Source organism: Phyllobates terribilis, unplaced genomic scaffold (assembly GCF_046119375.1).
Source record: "Phyllobates terribilis strain yellow unplaced genomic scaffold, ASM4611937v1 Scaffold_3__8_contigs__length_932513732, whole genome shotgun sequence".
NCBI classification, from domain to species: Eukaryota; Metazoa; Chordata; class Amphibia; order Anura; family Dendrobatidae; genus Phyllobates; species Phyllobates terribilis.
In genome coordinates, this window is record NW_027362763.1 from 679,704,138 (window position 1) to 679,728,603 (window position 24,466).

The window sequence follows — 24,466 nt, forward strand, 5'->3', positions numbered from 1 at the left end:
GTATAGATGGATTAATAGAACAAGACCCACACACAGCTAGAAGCCCAATATTTTTTCAGAGGTAGATGCAGAAAAAAACATATTCAGTTTGCAACCTGATGGAGGTCAGTATAGATGGACTAACAGAGAAAGTCCCACACACTACTAGAAGGCCAAATATTTTTTCAGAGCTAGATGCAGAAAAAAATTATATTCAGTTTGCAACCTGATGGAGGTCTGTATAGATGGATTAATACAACAAGTCCCACACACAGCTAGAAGCCCAATATTTTTTCAGAGGTAGATGCAGAAAAAAATATATTCAGTTTGCAACCTGATGGAGGTCAGTATAGGTGGACTAATAGAACAAGTCCCACACACTGCTAGAAGGCCAAATATTTTTTCAGAGCTAGATGCAGAAAAAAATTAGATTCAGTTTGCAACCTGATGGAGGTCAGTATAGATGGACTAACAGAGAAAGTCCCACACACTGCTAGAAGGCCAAATATTTTTTCAGAGCTAGATGCATACAAAAAATTATTTTGAATTTGCAACCTGATGGAGGTCAGTATAGGTGGACTAATAGAACAAGTCCCACACACTGCTAGAAGGCCAAATATTTTTTCAGAGCTAGATGCAGAAAAAAATTATATTCAGTTTGCAACCTGATGGAGGTCTGTATAGATGGATTAATAGAACAAGACCCACACACAGCTAGAAGCCCAATATTTTTTCAGAGGTAGATGCAGAAAAAAATATATTCAGTTTGCAACCTGATGGAGGTCAGTATAGATGGACTAATACAACAAGTCCCACACACAGCTAGAAGCCCAATATTTTTTCAGAGGTAGATGCAGAAAAAAATATATTCAGTTTGCAACCTGATGGAGGTCAGTATAGATGGACTAATACAACAAGTCCCACACACAGCTAGAAGCCCAAAATTTTTTCAGAGGTAGATGCAGAAAAAAATATATTCAGTTTGCAACCTGATGGAGGTCTGTATAGATGGATTAATATAACAAGTCCCACACACAGCTAGAAGCCCAATATTTTTTCAGAGGTAGATGCAGAAAAAAATATATTCAGTTTGCAACCTGATGGAGGTCAGTATAGATGGACTAATACAACAAGTCCCACACACAGCTAGAAGCCCAATATTTTTTCAGAGGTAGATGCAGAAAAAAATTATATTCAGTTTGCAACCTGATGGAGGTCTGTATAGATGGATTAATAGAACAAGACCCACACACAGCTAGAAGCCCAATATTTTTTCAGAGGTAGATGCAGAAAAAAATATATTCAGTTTGCAACCTGATGGAGGTCAGTATAGATGGACTAATACAACAAGTCCCACACACAGCTAGAAGCCCAAATATTTTTTCAGAGGTACTGTAGATGCAGATAAAAATTATTTTTAATTTGCAACCTGATGGAGGTCAGTATAGATGGACTAACAGAGAAAGTCCCACACACTGCTAGAAGGCCAAATATTTTTTCAGAGCTAGATGCATACAAAAAATTATTTTGAATTTGCAACCTGATGGAGGTCAGTATAGGTGGACTAATAGAACAAGTCCCACACACTGCTAGAAGGCCAAATATTTTTTCAGAGCTAGATGCAGAAAAAAATTATATTCAGTTTGCAACCTGATGGAGGTCTGTATAGATGGATTAATAGAACAAGACCCACACACAGCTAGAAGCCCAATATTTTTTCAGAGGTAGATGCAGAAAAAAATATATTCAGTTTGCAACCTGATGGAGGTCAGTATAGATGGACTAATACAACAAGTCCCACACACAGCTAGAAGCCCAATATTTTTTCAGAGGTAGATGCAGAAAAAAATATATTCAGTTTGCAACCTGATGGAGGTCAGTATAGATGGACTAATAGAACAAGTCCCACACACAGCTAGAAGGCCAAATATTTTTTCAGAGCTAGATGCAGAAAAAAATTATATTCAGTTTGCAACCTGATGGAGGTCTGTATAGATGGATTAATAGAACAAGACCCACACACAGCTAGAAGCCCAATATTTTTTCAGAGGTAGATGCAGAAAAAAATATATTCAGTTTGCAACCTGATGGAGGTCAGTATAGATGGACTAATACAACAAGTCCCACACACAGCTAGAAGCCTAAATATTTTTTCAGAGGTACTGTAGATGCAGATAAAAATTATTTTTAATTTGCAACCTGATGGAGGTCAGTATAGATGGACTAATAGAGAAAGTCCCACACACTACTAGAAGGCCAAATATTTTTTCAGAGCTAGATGCAGAAAAAAATTATATTCAGTTTGCAACCTGATGGAGGTCAGTATAGATGGATTAATAGAACAAGACCCACACACAGCTAGAAGCCCAATATTTTTTCAGAGGTAGATGCAGAAAAAAATATATTCAGTTTGCAACCTGATGGAGGTCAGTATAGATGGACTAACAGAGAAAGTCCCACACACTACTAGAAGGCCAAATATTTTTTCAGAGCTAGATGCAGAAAAAAATTATATTCAGTTTGCAACCTGATGGAGGTCTGTATAGATGGATTAATAGAACAAGACCCACACACAGCTAGAAGCCCAATATTTTTTCAGAGGTAGATGCAGAAAAAAATATATTCAGTTTGCAACCTGATGGAGGTCAGTATAGATGGACTAATACAACAAGTCCCACACACAGCTAGAAGCCCAATATTTTTTCAGAGGTAGATGCAGAAAAAAATATATTCAGTTTGCAACCTGATGGAGGTCAGTATAGATGGACTAATAGAACAAGTCCCACACACTGCTAGAAGGCCAAATATTTTTTCAGAGCTAGATGCAGAAAAAAATTAGATTCAGTTTGCAACCTGATGGAGGTCAGTATAGATGGACTAATAGAATGATGCTATGCCCAAAAGATTTTACTTCACTAGGTGCAGTAAAAAAATTGGTATTCTATACATAGGTGGTATATCTTGCAACACAGATAGGCTACTCCACTGACTAACACACTCTGCAATAGGCCAAAAAGGATTAGCTTTGCTAGATTCAGCCAAATGCTGTGAAAAAAACTTGCACAGCACTGGCACAGACCTGCCTGGCAAAAACTGATAGGAACTGATGTAACCTAGTCCTGAAAAGGACTCCAATTACAATTAGTCTTTACTCCCACAACCTATCTATTTAAGAGCACAGACCTGCCTGATAAAAGTCGTAGGAAATGCTGTAACCTAGTCCTTAAAAGGACTGCAATCACAACTATTCCCTACTCCCAAGCTACCTGTAGATTTGTGCGAAAATTGGCTTGAAATTAACAAGGTATAGCGCACACAGCAACAGCGGTGCCGTCTAACACGCAGCTGCAGCAGTGAGAAAATGCTGGCGACGGGGAAAATGGCTGGGTCTTATAGGGCAAGGACATGTGACATACACTGCCAATGACACATGCCCTTGCTTGTGTGAAAAAAAGCACTTCGCTCCGTGTGTGCGCTGCTGATAGGCTGACAGATTGCACCTCCCCACTGTAAATGCGGGAAAGAGAAAAAAAAATGGAGATCTTCATTGTTCCTGCAGAGATCCATCCCCTGCCCCTCCCCCCACCCCGCTGTACACTCAAACTGCGTATTAACATTAATTTTCATCATTACTGAGAAAAAATCCAGTTATGATTTTGGTGCACGAACAGTTATCGAACATAACCTCGAACAGCCGAATTTTTCTCAAATTGTTCGTGTTCGCCGAACGGCTCGAACACCGCCCAAAACAGCTCGAATTTGAGATTGGCGAACAGTTCGAGTAGAACAACGCTCATCTCTACATAGGAGCAGTATTATAGTAGTTATATTCTTGTACATAGGAGCAGTATTTTAGTAGTTATATTCTTGTACATAGTAGCAGTATTATAGTAGTTATATTCTTGTACATAGGAGCAGTATTATAGTAGTTATATTCTTGTACATAGGGGCAATATTATAGTAGTTATATTCTTGTACATAAGGGCAGTATTATAGTAGTTATATTCTTGTACATAGGAGCAGTATTATAGTAGTTATATTCTTGTACATAGGGAGCAGTATTATAGTAGTTATATTCTTGTACATAGGAGCAGTATTATAGTAGTTAGATTCTAGTACATAGGAGCAGTATTATAGTAGTTATATTCTTGTACATAGGGGCAGTATTATAGTAGTTATATTCTTGTACATAGGAGCAGTATTATAGTAGTTATATTCTTGTACATAGGGAGCAGTATTAAAGTAGTTATATTCTTGTACATAGGAGCAGTATTATAGTAGTTATATTCTTGTACATAGGGGGCAGTATTATAGTAGTTATATTCTTGTACATAGGGGGCAGTATTATAGTAGTTATATTCTTGTACATAGGGGCAGTATTATAGTAGCTATATTCTTGTACATAGGAGCAGTATTATAGTTTTTATATTCGTGTACATAGGGGCAGTATTATAGAAGTTATATTCTTGTACATAGGGGCAGTATTATAGTAGTTATATTCTTGTACATAGGGGGAGTATTATAGTAGTTATATTTTTGTACATAGGAGCAGTATTATAATAGATATATTCTTGTACATAGGGGGCAGTATTATAGTAGTTATATTCTTGTACATAGGAGCAGTATTATAGTAGTTATATTCTTGTACATAGAAGCAGTATCATAGTAGTTATATTCGTGTACATAGGAGCAGTATTATAATAGTTATATTCTTGTACATAGGGGGCAGTATTATAGTAGTTATATTCTTGTACATAGGAGCAGTATAATAGTAGTTATATTCGTGTACATAGGGGCAGTATTATAGTAGTTATATTCTTGTTTATAGGGGGCAGTATTGTAGTAGTTATATTCTTGTACATAGGGAAAGTATTGTAGTTATATTCTTGTACATAGGAGCAGAATTATAGTAGTTATATTCTTGTACATAGGAGCAGTATTATAGTAGTTATATTTGTGTACATAGGGGCAGTATTATAGAAGTTACATTCTTGTACATAGGGGCAGTATTGTAGTAGTTATATTCTTGTACATAGGGGGCAGTATTATAGTAGTTATATTCGTGTACATAGGGGCAGTATTATAGTAGTTATATTCTTGTACATAGGAGCAGTGTTATAATAGTTATATTCTTGTACATAGGGTCAGCATTATAGTAGTTATATTCTTGTACATAGGAGCAGTATAATAGTAGTTATATTCTTGTACATAGGGGAAGTATTATAGTAGTTATATTCTTGTATATAGGGGAAGCATTATAGTAGTTATATTCTTGTACATTGGAGCAGTATTATAGTAGTTATATTCTTGTACATAGGAGGCAGTATTAAAGTAGTTATATTCTTGTACATAGGAGCAGTATTATAGTAGTTATATTCTTGTACATAGGAGGCAGTATTAAAGTAGTTATATTCTTGTACATAGGAGCAGTATTATAGCAGTTATATTCTTGTACATAGGAGGCAGTATTAAAGTAGTTATATTCTTGTACATAGGAGCAGTATTATAGTAGTTATATTCTTGTACATAGGGGCAGTATTATAGTAGTTATATTCTTGTACATAAGGGCAGTATTATAGTAGTTATATTCTTGTACATAGGGGCAGTATTATAGTAGTTATATTCTTGTACATAGGAGCAGTATTATAGTAGTTATATTCTTGTACATAGGGAGCAGTATTAAAGTAGTTATATTCTTGTACATAGGAGCAGTATTATAGTAGTTATATTCTTGTACATAGGAGCAGTATTATAGTAGTTATATTCTTGTACATAGGAGCAGTATTATAGTAGTTATATTCTTGTACATAGGGGGCAGTATTATAGTAGTTATATTCTTGTAGATAGGAGCAGTATTATAGTAGTTATATTCTTGTACATAGGGGCAATATTATAGTAGTTATATTCTTGTACATAAGGGCAGTATTATAGTAGTTATATTCTTGTACATAGGAGCAGTATTATAGTAGTTATATTCTTGTACATAGGGAGCAGTATTATAGTAGTTATATTCTTGTACATAGGAGCAGTATTATAGTAGTTAGATTCTAGTACATAGGAGCAGTATTATAGTAGTTATATTCTTGTACAAAGGGGGCAGTATTATAGTAGTTATATTCTTGTACATAGGGGGCAGTATTATAGTAGTTATATTCTTGTACATAGGAGCAGTATTATAGTAGTTATATTCTTGTACATAGGGAGCAGTATTAAAGTAGTTATATTCTTGTACATAGGAGCAGTATTATAGTAGTTATATTCTTGTACATAGGGGGCAGTATTATAGTAGTTATATTCTTGTACATAGGGGACACTGTTATAGCAGTTATATTCTTGTACATAGGAGCAGTATTATAGTAGTTATATTCTTGTACATAGGGGGCAGTATTATAGTAGTTATATTCTTCTACATAGGGGGCAGTATTATAGTACTTATATTCTTGTACATAGGGGCAATATTATAGTAGTTATATTCTTGTACATAGGAGCAGTATTATAGTAGTTATATTCTTGTACATAGGAGCAGTATTATAGTAGTTATATTCTTGTACACAGGGGCAGTATTATAGTAGTTATATTCTTCTACATAGGGTGCAATATTATTGTAGTTATTTTCTTGTACATAGGAGCAGTATTATAGTAGTTATTATCTTGTACATAGGGGCAGTATTATAGTAGTTATATTCTTGTACATAGGGGCAATATTATAGTAGTTATATTCTTGTACACAGGGGCAGTATTATAGTAGTTATATTCTTCTACATAGGGTGCAATATTATTGTAGTTATTTTCTTGTACATAGGAGCAGTATTATAGTAGTTATATTCTTGTACATAGGAGCAGTATTATAGTAGTTAGATTCTAGTACATAGGAGCAGTATTATAGTAGTTATATTCTTGTACAAAGGGGGCAGTATTATAGTAGTTATATTCTTGTACATAGGGGCAGTATTATAGTAGTTATATTCTTGTACATAGGAGCAGTATTATAGTTGTTATATTCTTGTACATAGGGAGCAGTATTAAAGTAGTTATATTCTTGTACATAGGAGCAGTATTATAGTAGTTATATTCTTGTACATAGGGGGCAGTATTATAGTAGTTATATTCTTGTACATAGCGGCAGTATTATAGTAGCTATATTCTTGTACATAGGAGCAGTATTATAGTTTTTATATTCGTGTACATAGGGGCAGTATTATAGAAGTTATATTCTTGTACATAGGGGCAGTATTATAGTAGTTATATTCTTGTACATAGGGGGAGTATTATAGTAGTTATATTCTTGTACATAGGAGCAGTATTATAATAGATATATTCTTGTACATAGGGGGCAGTATTATAGTAGTTATATTCTTGTACATAGGAGCAGTATTATAGTAGTTATATTCTTGTACATAGGAGCAGTATAATAGTAGTTATATTCTTGTACATAGGAGCAGTATTATAATAGTTATATTCTTGTACATAGGGGGCAGTATTATAGTAGTTATATTCTTATACATAGGAGCAGTATAATAGTAGTTATATTCGTGTACATAGGGGCAGTATTATAGTAGTTATATTCTTGTTTATAGGGGGCAGTATTGTAGTAGTTATATTCTTGTACATAGGGGAAGTATTGTAGTTATATTCTTGTACATAGGAGCAGAATTATAGTAGTTATATTCTTGTACATAGGAGCAGTATTATAGTAGTTATATTTGTGTACATAGGGGCAGTATTATAGAAGTTACATTCTTGTACATAAGGGCAGTATTGTAGTAGTTATATTCTTGTACATAGGGGGCAGTATTATAGTAGTTATATTCGTGTACATAGGGGCAGTATTATAGTAGTTATATTCTTGTACATAGGAGCAGTATTATAATAGTTATATTCTTGTACATAGGGGCAGTCAGTATTATAGTAGTTATATTCTTGTACATAGGAGCAGTGTTATAATAGTTATATTCTTGTACATAGGGGCAGCATTATAGTAGTTATATTCTTGTACATAGGAGCAGTATAATAGTAGTTATATTCTTGTACATAGGGGAAGTATTATAGTAGTTATATTCTTGTATATAGGGGAAGCATTATAGTAGTTATATTCTTGTACATTGGAGCAGTATTATAGTAGTTATATTCTTGTACATAGGAGGCAGTATTAAAGTAGTTATATTGTTGTACATAGGAGCAGTATTATAGTAGTTATATTCTTGTACATAGGAGGCAGCATTAAAGTAGTTATATTCTTGTACATAGGAGCAGTATTGTAGTAGTTATATTCTTGTACATAGGAGGCAGTATTAAAGTAGTTATATTCTTGAATATAGGAGCAGTATTATAGTAGTTATATTCTTGTACATAGGGGCAGTATTATAGTAGTTATATTCTTGTACATAGGGGCAGTATTATAGTAGTTATATTCTTGTACATAGGAGCAGTATTATAGTAGTTATATTCTTGTACATAGGGAGCAGTATTAAAGTAGTTATATTCTTGTACATAGGAGCAGTATTATAGTAGTTATATTCTTGTACATTGGAGCAGTATTATAGTAGTTATATTCTTGTACATAGGAGCAGTATTATAGTAGTTATATTCTTGTACATAGGGGGCAGTATTATAGTAGTTATATTCTTGTACATAGGAGCAGTATTATAGTAGTTATATTCTTGTACATAGGGGCAATATTATAGTAGTTATATTCTTGTACATAAGGGCAGTATTATAGTAGTTATATTCTTGTACATAGGAGCAGTATTATAGTAGTTATATTCTTGTACATAGGGAGCAGTATTATAGTAGTTATATTCTTGTACATAGGAGCAGTATTATAGTAGTTAGATTCTAGTACATAGGAGCAGTATTATAGTAGTTATATTCTTGTACAAAGGGGGCAGTATTATAGTAGTTATATTCTTGTACATAGGGGCAGTATTATAGTAGTTATATTCTTGTACATAGGAGCAGTATTATAGTAGTTATATTCTTGTACATAGGGAGCAGTATTAAAGTAGTTATATTCTTGTACATAGGAGCAGTATTATAATTATAGTAGTTATATTCTTACATGTAGGGACAGTATTATAGTAGTTATATTCTTGTACATAGGAGCAGTATTATAGTAGTTATATTCTTGTACATAGGGAGCAGTATTAAAGTAGTTATATTCTTGTACATAGGAGCAGTATTTTAGTAGTTATATTCTTGTACATAGGAGCAGTATTATAGTAGTTATATTCTTGTACATAGGAGCAGTATTATAGTAGTTATATTCTTGTACATAGGGGGCAGTATTATAGTAGTTATATTCTTGTACATAGGAGCAGTATTATAGTAGTTATATTCTTGTACATAGGGGCAATATTATAGTAGTTATATTCTTGTACATAAGGGCAGTATTATAGTAGTTATATTCTTGTACATAGGAGCAGTATTATAGTAGTTATATTCTTGTACATAGGGAGCAGTATTATAGTAGTTATATTCTTGTACATAGGAGCAGTATTATAGTAGTTAGATTCTAGTACATAGGAGCAGTATTATAGTAGTTATATTCTTGTACAAAGGGGGCAGTATTATAGTAGTTATATTCTTGTACATAGGGGCAGTGTTATAGTAGTTATATTCTTGTACATAGGAGCAGTATTATAGTAGTTATATTCTTGTACATAGGGAGCAGTATTAAAGTAGTTATATTCTTGTACATAGGAGCAGTATTATAGTAGTTATATTCTTGTACATAGGGGGCAGTATTATAGTAGCTATATTCTTGTACATAGGGGACACTGTTATAGTAGTTATATTCTTGTACATAGGAGCAGTATTATAGTAGTTATATTCTTGTACATAGGGGGCAGTATTATAGTAGTTATTTTCTTCTACATAGGGGGCAGTATTATAGTACTTATATTCTTGTACATAGTGGCAATATTATAGTAGTTATATTCTTGTACATAGGAGCAGTATTATAGTAGTTATATTCTTGTACATAGGAGCAGTATTATAGTAGTTATATTCTTGTACACAGGGGCAGTATTATAGTAGTTATATTCTTCTACATAGGGTGCAATATTATTGTAGTTATTTTCTTGTACATAGGAGCAGTATTATAGTAGTTATATTCTTGTACATAGGGGGCAGTATTATAGTAGTTATATTCTTGTACATAGGGGCAGTATTATAGTAGTTATATTCTTGTACATAGGGGCAATATTATAGTAGTTATATTCTTGTACATAGGAGCAGTATTATAATTATAGTAGTTATATTCTTACATGTAGGGACAGTATTATAGTAGTTATATTCTTGTACATAGGGGGCAGTATTATAGCAGTTATATTCTTGTACATAGGGGCAGTATTATAGTAGTTATATTCTTTTACATAGGAGCAGTATTATAGTAGTTATATTCTTGTACATAGGGGGCAGTATTATAATTATAGTAGTTATATTCTTATATGGAGGGGCAGTATTATAGTAGTTATATTCTTGTACATAGGGGCAATATTATAGTAGTTATATTCTTGTACATAGGAGCAGTATTATAATTATAGTAGTTATATTCTTACATGTAGGGACAGTATTATAGTAGTTATATTCTTGTACATAGGGGGCAGTATTATAGCAGTTATATTCTTGTACATAGGGGCAGTATTATAGTAGTTATATTCTTTTACATAGGAGCAGTATTATAGTAGTTATATTCTTGTACATAGGGGGCAGTATTATAATTATAGTAGTTATATTCTTATATGGAGGGGCAGTATTATAGTAGTTATATTCTTGTACATAGGGGCAGTATTATAGTAGTTATATTTTTGTACATAGCAGGCAGTAATATAGTAGTTATATTCTTGTACATGGGAGCAGTATTATAGTAGTTATATTCTTGCACATAGGAGCAGTATTATAGTAGTTATATTCTTGTACATAGGGAGCAGTATTATAGTAGTTATATTCTTGTACTTATTGGTTGAGGTACTGTAGTAAAGATTGCGTCAGTATAATCTTTGCTTTGGTATTAAAAGTAATTTGTTTAAAGCAATATTCACTTTTCTTCCATCACACGTTTTGGACTTTTATTCATACCTTACAGAAAGCGAATCCAATAGGTAACCACTGAGGATTGGTTTTACTGTTATTGCTGAGATTCTGCATTAGAGCCACGGTCACGTTTTTTCCCCTCTTTGGTCCTTGTGACTCGGGAAGAGTGATTATATACTGGGGATTTTTCCATATATCCTCTGAATAGAAGAGAGACCAGTCACATAAAAATTGTCTGTAAAAGTAATTTATTGGCTAAAATAAAAATATACATTAAATTGTGTTTTCAATGTTGGTTCCATTAGGATCCTACAAGTCAATAGAATCATGGAACAGCATTTATGGTTTTGGCCGGAGCCATCCATGTAAAATCCGAGTCAGATAATGTGTGACAAACCTGTAGAGCTACATCCACCAGCAGTGCTGCCCCGCACCCACTGGTTGTAATAGCTGGTGGTCTCCCAGACATACTGGGGGCCTCCGAAATCCATGTAAGTCGGTGTGTTGTTACAGATGTACACCTTGACATAGTTTTGCATGAAATCTTCGCAGGACATCCTATGGGTAGAATAAAAATTAACGAAGACCAAACAGAGGATGATTGTTACACCTAGAACACATAAGGTGTCATCAGCACATAGTTAATAATGTATTAACAAATTAATACATAAGTATTCACCCCCGTAAGGACATAATTAAACGAGTTGTATAACTTAATATCCTATTAATAAGTTAGGTGGGGGTTCAAGTCTTAGGACTCCGCCATCCCTGAGAATGAAGGGCTCCAAATATCTCAAATTGTTAGCCATAATCCCGGAGGAGCCAATGTCATGATTCGGAGAACCAGGAAAGACAAATCTGTTTGCTTCTTTCTTAAAATACCATTTATCTCTATTTATAAAGACAAGAAAAACCTACGATATATGAGAAATAAATAAAAGTTCATATCCCAGGATTATACCTGCCTCTGGCTGTCAGGCAACTGACCGCAGTACAAGCCTTCACTGATGACCAAGAATGAGAAGAGATTTTCCGCTACAACTTTTTTATTTTAAAAATGAACTTATGGTTTTCTTACAATAATAAAAAAATTGACGTATATATTACTACAACCTCCACATTTGCTCCACAGCCATTGTTTCCTTTCAGTTGCTTCCTTTGGAGAGGGGTCATTGTGTGATCACTGCAGACAATCAGACATTATTGATTGGCTTCGCCAGTCGCCTGCTCTCTGAGTAAAAGGGAACAGTCTCCTGGTTCTCTCTTCCATCTTGGACAGCACATCACATGATTACTGAATGGGTATACTGGCGGCCCCACGATGCCCCTTTTACCCGCTGGGGACATGAACAGCAGCATGGACTAACGATGGGGTCCCGGATGAAAAAAATGTGTGTGTGTGTGTGTGTATATACAGTAAAGACCAAAAGTTTGGACACACCTTCTCATTTTAAGATTTTTCTGTATTTTCATGACTATGAAAATTGTACATTCACACTGAAGGCATCAAAACTATGAATTAACACATGTGGAATTATATACTTAACAAAAAAGTGTGAAACAACTGAAAATATGTCTTATATTCTAGGTTCTTCAAAGTAGCCACCTTTTGCTTTGATGACTGCTTTGCACACTCTTGGCATTCTCTTGATGAGCTTCAAGAGGTCGTCACCGGAAATGGTTTTCACTTCACAGGTGTGCCCTGTCAGGTTTAATAAGTGGGATTTCTTGCCTTATAAATGGGGTTGGGACCATCAGTTGTGTTGTGCAGAAGTCTGGTGGATACACAGCTGATAGTCCTACTGAATAGACTGTTAGAATTTGTATTATGGCAAGAAAAAAGCAGCTAAGTAAAGAAAAACGAGTGGCCATCATTACTTTAAGAAATGAAGGTCAGTCAGTGCGAAAAATTGGGAAAACTTTGAAAGTGTCTCCAAGTGCAGCTGCAAAAACCATCAAGCGCTACAAAGAAACTGGCTCACATGATGATCACCCCAGGAAAGGAAGACCAAGAGTCACCTCTGCTTCTGAGGATAAGTTTATCCGAGTCACCAGCCTCAGAAATCGCAGGTTAACAGCAGCTCAGATTAGAGACCAGGTCAATGCCACACAGAGTTCTCACAGCAGACACATCTATTCAATAACTGTTAAGAGGAGACTTTGTGCAGCAGGCCTTCATGGTAAAATAGCTGCTAGGAAACCACTGCTAAGGACAGGCAACAAGCAGAAGAGACTTGTTTGGACTAAAGAACACAAGGAATGGACATTAGACCAGTGGAAATCTGTGCTTTGGTCTGATGAGTCCAAATTTGAGATCTTTGATTCCAACCACCGTGTCTTTGTGCGATGCAGAAAAGGTGAACGGATGGACTCTACATGCCTGGTTCCCATCGTGAAGCATGGAGGAGGAGGTGTGATGGTGTGGGGGTGCTTTGCTGGTGACACTGTTGGGGATTTATTCAAAATTGAAGGTATACTGAACCAGCATGGCTACCACAGCATCTTGCAGCGGCATGCTATTCCATCCGGTTTGCGTTTAGTTGGACCATCATTTATTTTTCAACAGGACAATGACCCCAAACACACCTCCAGGCTGTGTAAGGGCTATCTGACCAAGAAGGAGAGTGATGGGGTGCTACGCCCGATGACCTGGCCTCCACAGTCACCAGACCTGAACCCAATCGAGATGGTTTGGGGTGAGCTGGACCGCAGAGCGAAGGCAAAAGGGCCAACAAGTGCTCAGCATCTCTGGGAACTCCTTCAAGATTGTTGGAAGACCATTTCCGGTGACTACCTCTTGAAGCTCATCAAGAGAATGTCAAGAGTGTGCAAAGCAGTCATCAAAGCAAAAGGTAGCTACTTTGAAGAACCTAGAATATAAGACATATTTTCAGTTGTTTCACACTTTTTTGTTAAGTATATAATTCCACATGTGTTAATTCATAGTTTTGATGCCTTCAGTGTGAATGTACAATTTTCATAGTCCTGAAAATACAGAAAAATCTTTAAATGAGAAGGTGTGTCCAAACTTTTGGTTTGTACTGTGTATATATATATATATAAAATATATATATATATAATATATATATATATTTTTATTTATTTTTTTTTTCTCTACTTTGTTTTTACTTTAAAACCATTATGGGCCCCGTTTTTAAATAAAAAAAAAGTAAAGAATAACGTTTTTAAGCCCCATCCCTTAGTAAGGTAACGCCCCTTTAATAATGAGCCAAAAGAAATGGAAGTCATAAGAGGAAAATTATCCCTGTGTTATCTGCACAATTTTAATTTTTCTTTCAGAAACATGCAGAAAATTCCCTCTGACAAATGCTCTGGGCAGGTTTATATCCTGATTATTTTGATAATTCATTTCCAGATTTCCTTGTCCTTGGAGCATGTGATAAAGTTTCCATCTAATGGATTCAGTTTGGATCAGCTCCTTCCTTTCCACCATCCAGTGTTTATTTGGTTTGCGCGGAGGTGGGATATAATAAATCTACATATAGACATTTTTAGGGGAAGGGGTTATGAACGTTGGCAGGTATGTGAGCTGGAAATTTACATTTTTGAACTGAGAAAAGTCTGAAACTGTAATTCTTTATTTCACCTGTGGAGGCGCAGCAGGGAAGCAGCACATTTTGCTGACAAATTTACATTCACATTAAAGGTGATCACTGCAAGTTACAACAGCATCTGGGATTAACTTATTTTTGGAGACTCTATATGAAAAAAACGTATAAAATCCAGAATATCCCTTTAATTAGTGGTCCAAAAATCTTTTGACTTGAACTGTAAGATGTAGGATGTAAAACAGGCACAACCAAATATTACATTTGTGAGAGCGTTTGGAAGGAGGACGGGGGTGATTACTTGTTTTTCACAAACCCTTTTGCTTATATTTGTTTTGGGGAAAATTAAAGCATAAAAACCACAGAAAAACAAAAGGGGCAAATATTTTTTTCTGTAGCATTTGATATAAGATATTGATGTGAAAGGATCAGTCCATATGACAAGTTCCCTTTAATTCCGATTCTGCTTATATGTCAGAGCTTTAATTCATTTAAATAAATATACCAAAATTCTCCGTCATTCTTGTCAGTGTTCAGTTTTTCCTTTATCTCGCGCCTGACATTATCCCATTGACGTGCTCTGGAGAAGAGAAATATTTTAAGTACAGAAGGAAAGAAGGTAATTTTACTTTGAAGCACTTTATAGCTTTTCAGGTTTCGCCAGCTGTGAACACTAGGTGGCGCATGAGCGCTTTATTCGCTGATTCCATCATTGATGTTCTGTACTTTAGCACACCAAGAGGTCAGCTGTGGAATTGCAAATGCAAAGAAATCAATAAATAAAATAACCATTTTGAAAATGTATGAAGTATAATGTGTAATTATATGATTTATGCTATTGAGCAGAGTTAGAACTGGCTGTGAGTGACATATTTGTGAAGAAACGCTACAAGAAATTTTTATATAAAAATTTAGCTTGTGCAGTACCACTCCTGACCACAGGCTGTGCTGTAATGTCAAAATGTCATTGTCATGCAAAACTCTAAATTGCCATCTAGTGACAGAAATGATAATTTCAGTCATCTGCATTTTCTTCTTGTGACCAGCGTGAGATGACAATTTTATGCTTTCTCTAAATTTGGATTATTGCCCATATAATATAGCCAACAGAAGTTGAATACGTATAACGGAGGAGATACAGGTGCTTCTCACAAAATTAGAATATCATCAAAAAGTTAATTTATTTCAGTTCTTCAATACAAAAAGCAAAACTCATATATTATACAGAGTCATTACACACAGAGTGATCTATTTCTAGTGTTTATTTATTTATTTTACTCACTTATATAGCGCCATTAATTCCACAGTGCTTTACAGACATTATCACTGTCCCCATTGGGGCTCACAATCTACATTCCCTATCAGTATGTCCTTGAAATGTGGGAGGAAACTGGAGAACCCGGAGGAAACCCACACAATCATGGGGAGAACATACAAACTCCTTGCAGATGTTGTCCTTGGTGGGATTTGAACCCAGGACCCCAGTGCAGCAAGGCTGCAGTACTAACCACTGAGTCACCGTGCTGCCCTTCTATTAATGCTGATGATTATGGCTTACAGCCAATGAAAACACAAAAGTCATTATCTCAGTAAATTAGAATAATTAACAAAAAACACCTGTAAAGGCTTCCTAGTCATTTAAAAATGTCCCTTAGTCTGTTTCAGTAGGCTCCACAGTCATGGGGAAGACTGCTGACTTGACAGATGTCCAGAAGGCAGTCATTGACAATCTCCACAAAGAGGGTAAGCCACAAAAGGTCATTGCTAAAGAAGCTGACTGTTCACAGAGTGCTGTATCCAAGCATATTAATGGAAAGTTGAGTGGAAGGAAAAAGTGTGGTAGAAAAAGGTGCACAAGCAGCCGGGATAACCGCAGCCTTGAAAGGATAGTATAGCCCGGACTGCATCCCCCCATAGGGGGCTTAAGGGAAGGGCCGCATGACTCAGGAGGTCTGCTAGGCCGTAATTTGGGGTGGTAAGGGGTTAATGTAAGGAATAAAGTTTTGGGCGCGAATTTGTAGGGGAGGAGTATAGGGGCAGGGGGATAGCATGGGGTTATCTGATTGCCTAGTGGGGGGTATATAAGGTGAGGGGCGGTGGGGGTAGTCCATTCGGGAAAGTTTAACGTACCTGAATCTCCCTCCCACCCGCCCTATTTGCTTTGCAATTTTGCATATTGTTCCTTATTAAATGGTCACAGCAGTTGGCGGAAAAGGAGGGGGGTTTTGAAGGCAGTTGCTTACATCGAAGGAGGACGGGGGAGCCCACTGCAGGGATGGGTGACTCCCATCGGTGTTAAAATTTAAAACGGGTCCCTACTGAGCGAGGTCTCAGCGGGACATTTCTGGATGGGCAACAGTCAGCTGGGTCCCCCTGGGCCGGTTGCGGTGCGGCTAGGGGTGGCATGGTGGAGCTGTTTGTTGCAGTTTCTCTCCAAAATGGTGGAGCCTTCAATTCCCCTCCTCCTTTTTCAGAGTTAATTTAATGTTAATTAATGTTATTTATGTTTTCATGCTGTTATATAATAAATGGGGCTGCTGTGGCCATTATATCCAATGTCACAGTGTGGTGGTTTTTATTTATAGTAAGTGGGGGGTTTTCAGTGGGCTGCGTATAGTAGGCTGTATAGTCATACATTCCGAAGTCATGTTAAGAAAAGGCCATTCAAAAATTTGGGGGAGATTCACAAGGAGTGGACTGCTGCTGGAGTCACTGCTTCAAGAGCCACCACACACAGACGTATCCAGGACATGGGCTACAAGTGTCACATTCCTTGTGTCAAACCACTCATGACCAATAGACAGCGCCAGAAGCATCTTACCTGGTCCAAGGAGAAGAAGACCTGGACTGTTCTCAGTGATCCAAGGTGTTGTTTTCAGATGAAAAGTAAATTTTGCATTTCATTTGGAAATCAAGGTCCCAGAGTCTGGAGGAAGAGTGGAGAGGCCACAATCCAAGCTGCTGGAGGTCTAGTGTGAAGTCTCCACAATCAGTGATGGTTTGGGGAGCCATGTCATCTGCTGCTGTAGGTCCACTGTGTTTTATCAAGACCAAAGTCAGCGCCGCCGTCTACCAGGATATTTTACAGCCCTTCACGCTTCCCTCTGCCGACAAGCTTTTTGGAGATGGAAATGTCATTCTCCAGCAGGACTTGGCCCCTGTCCACACTGCCAAAAGTACCAATACCTGGTTTACACACAACAGTATCACTGTGCTTGATTGGCAGCAAACTCGCCTGACCTTAACCCCATAGAGAATCTATTATAGAGAATCTATGGGGTATTGTCAAGAGGAAGATGAGAGACCCCAGACCCAACAATGCAGACGAGCTGAAGGCTGCTATCAAAGCCACCTGGGCTTCCATAACACCTCAGCAGGGCCACAGGCTGATCGCCTCCATGCCACATTGCCGCATTGATGCAGTAATTGATGCAAAAGGAGCCCCGACCAAGTATTGAGGGCATTTACTGACCAGACATTTCAGTAGGACAACATTTCAGATTTTAAAATAATTTCTCAAGCTGTTGTTATAAAGTATTCTAATTTACTGAGATAATGCCTTTTGTGTTTTCATTGGCTGTAAGCCATAATCATCAACATTAACAGAAATAAACACATGAAATAGATCACTCTGTGTGTAATGACTCTATATAATATAGGAGTTTCACTCTTTGCATTGAAGAACTGAAATAAATTAACTTTTTGATGATATTCTAATTTTGTGAGAAGCACTTGTATTAGGACCTGGAGGCGCATGAGAGGAGGCTGAATAGATAATTTTAGTCACTTTCTGACCCAGTAATGGCCATTTCTGATAAAGTGGGGTCTCTGTTGGGCTCTGTTGTGTTATGCCCCTTGTTAATATCTTAGACTTAAGCTGTTTGGATATCCCAGCTTCTAACCTGTTAGTTTTTGTTGTACTGGAGTAAGTTGCTTGTACAGATGTAGCTGACAACAGAGAGCTGGTCAATTCACAAGACCTGGTCCAGTGGCCAGGTCAGTAATCTGTGGTCTTCAGATAGGAGCCCTGCAACTCGCCTCTTACCCAACGGCATCCTCGGCCCGGCAAATCAATAAAGCAGTGGATGACAGATAAAAAGAGGTGGTTCTCAGGGCTCCCTTCTAATGGCCATATATTGGTGACATGGCCACAGGTTCCAGGCCCTCTACTATCTAGCCATTTTAGCCATCTTTTACAGTCATGGCCGAAAGTTACACGTGTTTTGTTATATACACATTTATTTCCTTTGTGTGTGACAACACAAAAAAACAGAGAAAAAAAGGCAAATTAGACATATAGTTTCACAAAACAAACGAAAATGGTACAGACAAAATTGATGGCACCCTCAACTTAATATTTGGTTGCACACCCTTTGGAATAAATAACTGCAATCAATCGCTTCTTACACCTCTCAATTGGAATTTCGGACAACTCTTCTTACAAACGGCTCCAGGTCTCTCATATGTGACGGTGTCTTCTCCCAACAGCAATTGTAAGATCTCTCCACAGGAGATCAATGGGATTTAGATCCGGACTCATTGCTGCCACTTCAGAACTCTCCAGCACTTTGTTTCCATCCATTTCTGGGGGCTTCTTGAAGTATGTTTGGGGTCATTGTCCTTCTTGGAGACACATGACTTAGGACGCAAACCCAGCTTTCTGACACTGGGCACTACATTGCGACCCAAAATCCTTTGGTAATCTTTAGATTTCATGATGGCTTGCACACAGTGAAGGCACCCAGTGCCAGAGGCAGCAAAACAACCCCAAAACTTATTTGAACTGTGGTGCCCCAGAGAGTTCGACCGCCACAGGGCTGCTGCACTTCTCTAATGGAGTGTAGTGTTCCTCCTCTGAGGTAAGAACAGTGCGATGGTCAGGACCCTTCCTTCACATCCAACACCACACTTCTCCCACCAGAGGGGGCTAATAGGCACCAGGTGCTGCCCCTACTGGCATTCGGGAGACTGGGGAACCAAGAGATAGGGGAACCAATTAGTGGGTGAGGGTGGAGGATCCACATTTTAGTGACACTTTAAATTTGATATTTAATAAAACAGCCATCTTGGTTCATGGTCTTTTGATGGTTCTTTGATCGTGATCTCTCTCCCTGAGCGTGGATCCTGTGTGGACCTGCAGAGGATGGAGACACGGCCCTCGTATCCTGGCCTTGCGTCGAGGGGCAGGTTGCAGATAATGAATGTCTCAGCCTGGTCAAGGACCATGACCAAGAAGGCCCGGAGCTCAGGAGTGTAGCTCCACCGCAAATGGATCCCAGGGAGGATGCAGACGGAGCGGTATACGCCACCTGTCCTCGCCAACCTGATCTACTCAGAGGGATTCCGGCTGCAAGAGGGGTACCAGCCCCCGACACCTGACCTTGCTACTCTACGTCCTGGTCAGGGAAGCCCGGTAGGCCCTGAGGATCCCACCAGGTAACGGAAGGAGCGGAGCTGCCACCCGTACCCTTTTTCTGAGAGAAGTTCAGAGGGAGACCCGGCCTATCCACACACACAGACAGGAAAGGTCCCGGTCTGAAGTCTACTAACACTCTGGTGCGGGGTCCTGATTGAACACTGGACTTACTCGGAGGTTGTCGGACCCCCCCGTCTCTGGTGACCGCAGAACTCCGCGAGGAGCAGGGAGACGCCTTCCTACTGCATCTCCATCGTGAGTAAAAACCATGGAAGTTAACCCCTATGGCCTCCGGATTCTTTATTCTGCATTACACCGCACTACGCAGCACCAGACCTCCTAGACTACTACCCCCTCCATCCTGTCTCTCTGCCCTGAGGCCCTGCTCCGCCTGTGGGGAGTAGTAACAACGACGGCTGCCATAACACCCTGCCTCAGCGGACTGCAGCAGCGCTGGTGGCCTTCACCAGGTGCCACTCAACCCGGATAAGCCCGTACCATCCCTTTTTAATGTGACGGTCCTGGGCACGGAGCGGGTCCGGGCCACGGCTGCACCCCATCGACAACATAGGCCCCATCTCCCAGGGTAGGGCTTTCGAGCGTCACACAACTTGGCGTAGTCGGCAGGATCGCGTGCCCGCAGCAAAGGAAGGAATTACCCATTGCTACCGGGTACTGTGTGCCTTACACCTTGGACTGTCGTTTCCACTTAAAATGGCGCCCGCCCAAGAAGAACAGGCACCATAGTGCTTTGGAAAGATGGTCTTCTAACACCTCCTATCGTGGACCAGGCTCCCACATGGCGCCAGAAGTGCAGACCGCCCCTTCCATCAGAAACTGTCCGCGGGGTAATGCCTGTCAAAATGGATGGGCTGAACGAAGGCGTGCCAGTCAGCATACTGCCCTGGAGCTGCCCCGAAAGAGGAGGGAAGAAGAAAAACAACAAGGTGCGGCCATTGCAGTTGGAGTTTGGCGACCTTCAGGAGCGGACATGGACGCTGCTGGAGCTCAACAAACGGAGCCTTCCGAACCCGGCCCAGGTCCTTCCCCCGGCAGGGAGCAAAGCGGCACCAGACTTACAGCGGGAGATATCGAATTTCTCCACCAGGAAGCCCCGGGTCTTGCACGGAGACTGGATGAGGCCCAGAAGGCGGCGTCTGCTGCGTGGCGGGAAGAAATGCTGCTGCGCATCCGGACCCGCCGCCAAGGAGCTGAGGCTCAGGGAGAAGCGGTGACAGAGGTCGCGAGCGGCCTAGAGGCGGGTGAGTGTGCTACCCCTGCCCCGGCTGCTGAACCTACCATACCCATACTGGACCTCATGGCCGAGTATCTCCTGCCCGGCGCAGTCACCTGGGAGCAGGTCGTTGCCCTGGAGCTGCAAGCTTCAGCTATCGGCGGAGACCTGCACTGCCGCTCAACTCCTGAATCGGAAGTACCTGAGGCTGCTGGGGTATCCACCGACCCCAACCCGGAATGGTCCGCACTTGCTGAGGACCCGCAGCAACCCCTGCTGACACCGCTGCCCGCACCGACAGTCACCTGGCCGGCGGTTGAGGAGTGGGCTTGGGACAACTAGGGGGGGGACCTGATAGGCTTCCCCCGGGAGACCCGGGCTGAAGCGCGGAGGAGGAGCGAGCTGTGCCATCAGCAGATCCTTCAACTCAGCCGGGAGCAATGCCAGAGGGAGATCCACTGCGAGAGCCTCGAGGTGCACGCCAAGGCTGCAAAGTCCCGGGCCCGCCAGAAGGACGCGACCCGTCCAAGTCCCCGTGTGGAAGGGCAAGTCGTCCGCTTCCACCATGAGGCGGGGTGGGGATTCATTAGGAGTTCCCAGCACGAGCACGACGTCTTCGTCAGCCGGCGGGACGTCGAGCCGCGGCTGAAAAAGGGACACCCTGGCCGCAACCTCTTTCCGGGTGATATAGTTACGTACACCCGCCACCATGGGGTGCGGGGGTGGTACGCCCTGGATGTCCACAAGGTGTCCGGGAGCGACGCCCCCTCACGCTCGGCCTCAGAGGACCGGTCAGCCTCCGTCGGGAGGAATGAGCCTTTTCCCCAGAGGGAATCCGAGAATTAAGCAATCCCGGCGGCTGTAACTTGTTTAAAAGTTATTATGTTTAAGTTTATGTTTTAATTTACATCCCCGATTTCTAGAGACATTGGTCCCTGCGGACTTGCAGCAGACAGACTCCTACCCTGTACATAGTTTGCATCTCTTTAGGTGCTCCTTATTGGTTTTATGTAAAACCGCGACTATTTCTACCTCAGACCTCAGAAGAAAAACCTGTCGGGAGTGGCTCTCTGGGAGGTCCAACTTGGGATCTTCATGCCCTGCAGCCACCCCAGGGCCTACGTTGGGGGTTTGGGACAGGTCCCTCGTGCTTCTGAACTGCCTTTAAGTCCCTGCACTTTAACCCGTCTGTCTGTGCATAAATGTCTCTGGATGATTCTAGCACTTTTATATTTTTTATATTTTTGTACTTTTATATGCTGTTTGAAACGTTTAAGAAGAAGTGCCTCCCATAAAGGGAAGATTGTTTATTGTTATATATAAAAAAAAAAAAAAACTGTACCAGGTGTTGCTCTTTTGCAGCCCGCGGACGTGCTGTTTTTCACCAGGGGGGAATGTGGCGCCCCTGAGGGTTCGACCGCCACAGGGCTGCTGCACTTCTCTAATGGAGTGTAGTGTTCCTCCTCTGAGGTAAGAACAGTGCGATGGTCAGGACCCTTCCTTCACATCCAACACCACATTTCTCCCACCAGAGGGGGCTAATAGGCACCAGGTGCTGCCCCTACTGGCGTTCGGGAGACTGGGGAACCAAGAGATAGGGGAACCAATTAGTGGGTGAGGGTGGAGGATCCACATTTTAGTGACACTTTAAATTTGATATTTAATAAAACAGCCATCTTGGTTCATGGTCTTTTGATGGTTCTTTGATCGTGATCTCTCTCCCTGAGCGTGGATCCTGTGTGGACCTGCAGAGGATGGAGACACGGCCCTCGTACCCTGGCCTTGGGTCGAGGGGCAGGTTGCAGATAATGAATGTCTCAGCCTGGTCAAGGACCATGACCAAGAAGGCCCGGAGCTCAGGAGTGTAGCTCCACCGCAAATGGATCCCAGGGAGGATGCAGACGGAGCTGTATACGCCACCTGTCCTCGCCAACCTGATCTACTCAGAGGGATTCCGGCTGCAAGAGGGGTACCAGCCCCTGACACCTGACCTTGCTACTCTACGTCCTGGTCAGGGAAGCCTGGAAGGCCCTGAGGATCCCACCAGGTAACGGAAGGAGCAGAGCTGCCACCCGTACCCTTTTTCTGAGAGAAGTTCAGAGGGAGACCCGGCCTATCCACACACACAGACAGGAAAGTTCCCGGTCTGAAGTCTAGGAACACTCTGGTGCGGGGTCCTGATTGAACACTGGACTTACTCGGAGGTTGTCGGACCCCCCCGTCTCTGGTGACCGCAGAACTCCGCGAGGAGCAGGGAGACGCCTTCCTACTGCATCTCCATCGTGAGTAAAAACCATGGAAGTTAACCCCTATGGCCTCCGGATTCTTTATTCTGCATTACACCGCACTACGCAGCACCAGACCTCCTAGACTACTACCCCCTCCATCCTGTCTCTCTGCCCTGAGGCCCTGCTCCGCCTGTGGGGAGTAGTAACAACGACGGCTGCCATAACACCCTGCCTCAGCGGACTGCAGCAGCGCTGGTGGCCTTCACCAGGTGCCACTCAACCCGGATAAGCCCGTACCATCCCTTTTTAATGTGACGGTCCTGGGCACGGAGCGGGTCCGGGCCACGGCTGCACCCCATCGACAACATAGGCCCCATCTCCCAGGGTAGGGCTTTCGAGCGTCACACAACTTGGCGTAGTCGGCAGGATCGCGAGCCCGCAGCAAAGGAAGGAATTACCCATTGCTACCGGGTACTGTGTGCCTTACACCTTGGACTGTCGTTTCCACTTAAAATGGCGCCCGCCCAAGAAGAACAGGCACCATAGTGCTTTGGAAAGATGGTCTTCTAACACCTCCTATCGTGGACCAGGCTCCCACATGGCGCCAAAAGTGCGGACCGCCCCTTCCATCAGAAACTGTCCGCGGGGTAATGCCTGTCAAAATGGATGGGCTGAACGAAGGCGTGCCAGTCAGCATACCGCCCTGGAGCCGCCCCGAAAGAGGAGGGAAGAAGAAAAACAACAAGGTGCGGCCATTGCAGTTGGAGTTTGGCGACCTTCAGGAGCGGACATGGACGCTGCTGGAGCTCAACAAACGGAGCCTTCCGAACCCGGCCCAGGTCCTTCCCCCGGCAGGGAGCAAAGCGGCACCAGACTTACAGCGGGAGATATCGAATTTCTCCACCAGGAAGCCCCGGGTCTTGCACGGAGACTGGATGAGGCCCAGAAGGCGGTGTCTGCTGCGTGGCGGGAAGAAATGCTGCTGCGCATCCGGACCCGCCGCCAA

General features: G+C 40.9%; 1 protein-coding gene across 7 annotated transcripts in view; it reads right to left on the reverse strand.

The window, feature by feature from the left end:
• LOC141257345 (calpain-13-like) overlaps window positions 1–24,466 on the reverse strand; it is a 326,649-nt gene that overhangs the window by 134,750 nt on the left and 167,433 nt on the right. For all 7 annotated transcript variants that reach the window (XM_073671805.1, XM_073671804.1, XM_073671809.1 and 4 more), the window contains exons 9-11: window positions 15,088–15,162; window positions 11,411–11,571; window positions 11,059–11,213 (exon numbers count right to left, since the gene is read on the reverse strand). In XM_073671805.1, coding sequence (XP_073527906.1) covers window positions 11,059–11,213; window positions 11,411–11,571; window positions 15,088–15,162 — 391 coding nt within the window. The remainder of the gene's footprint in view (window positions 1–11,058; window positions 11,214–11,410; window positions 11,572–15,087; window positions 15,163–24,466) is intronic.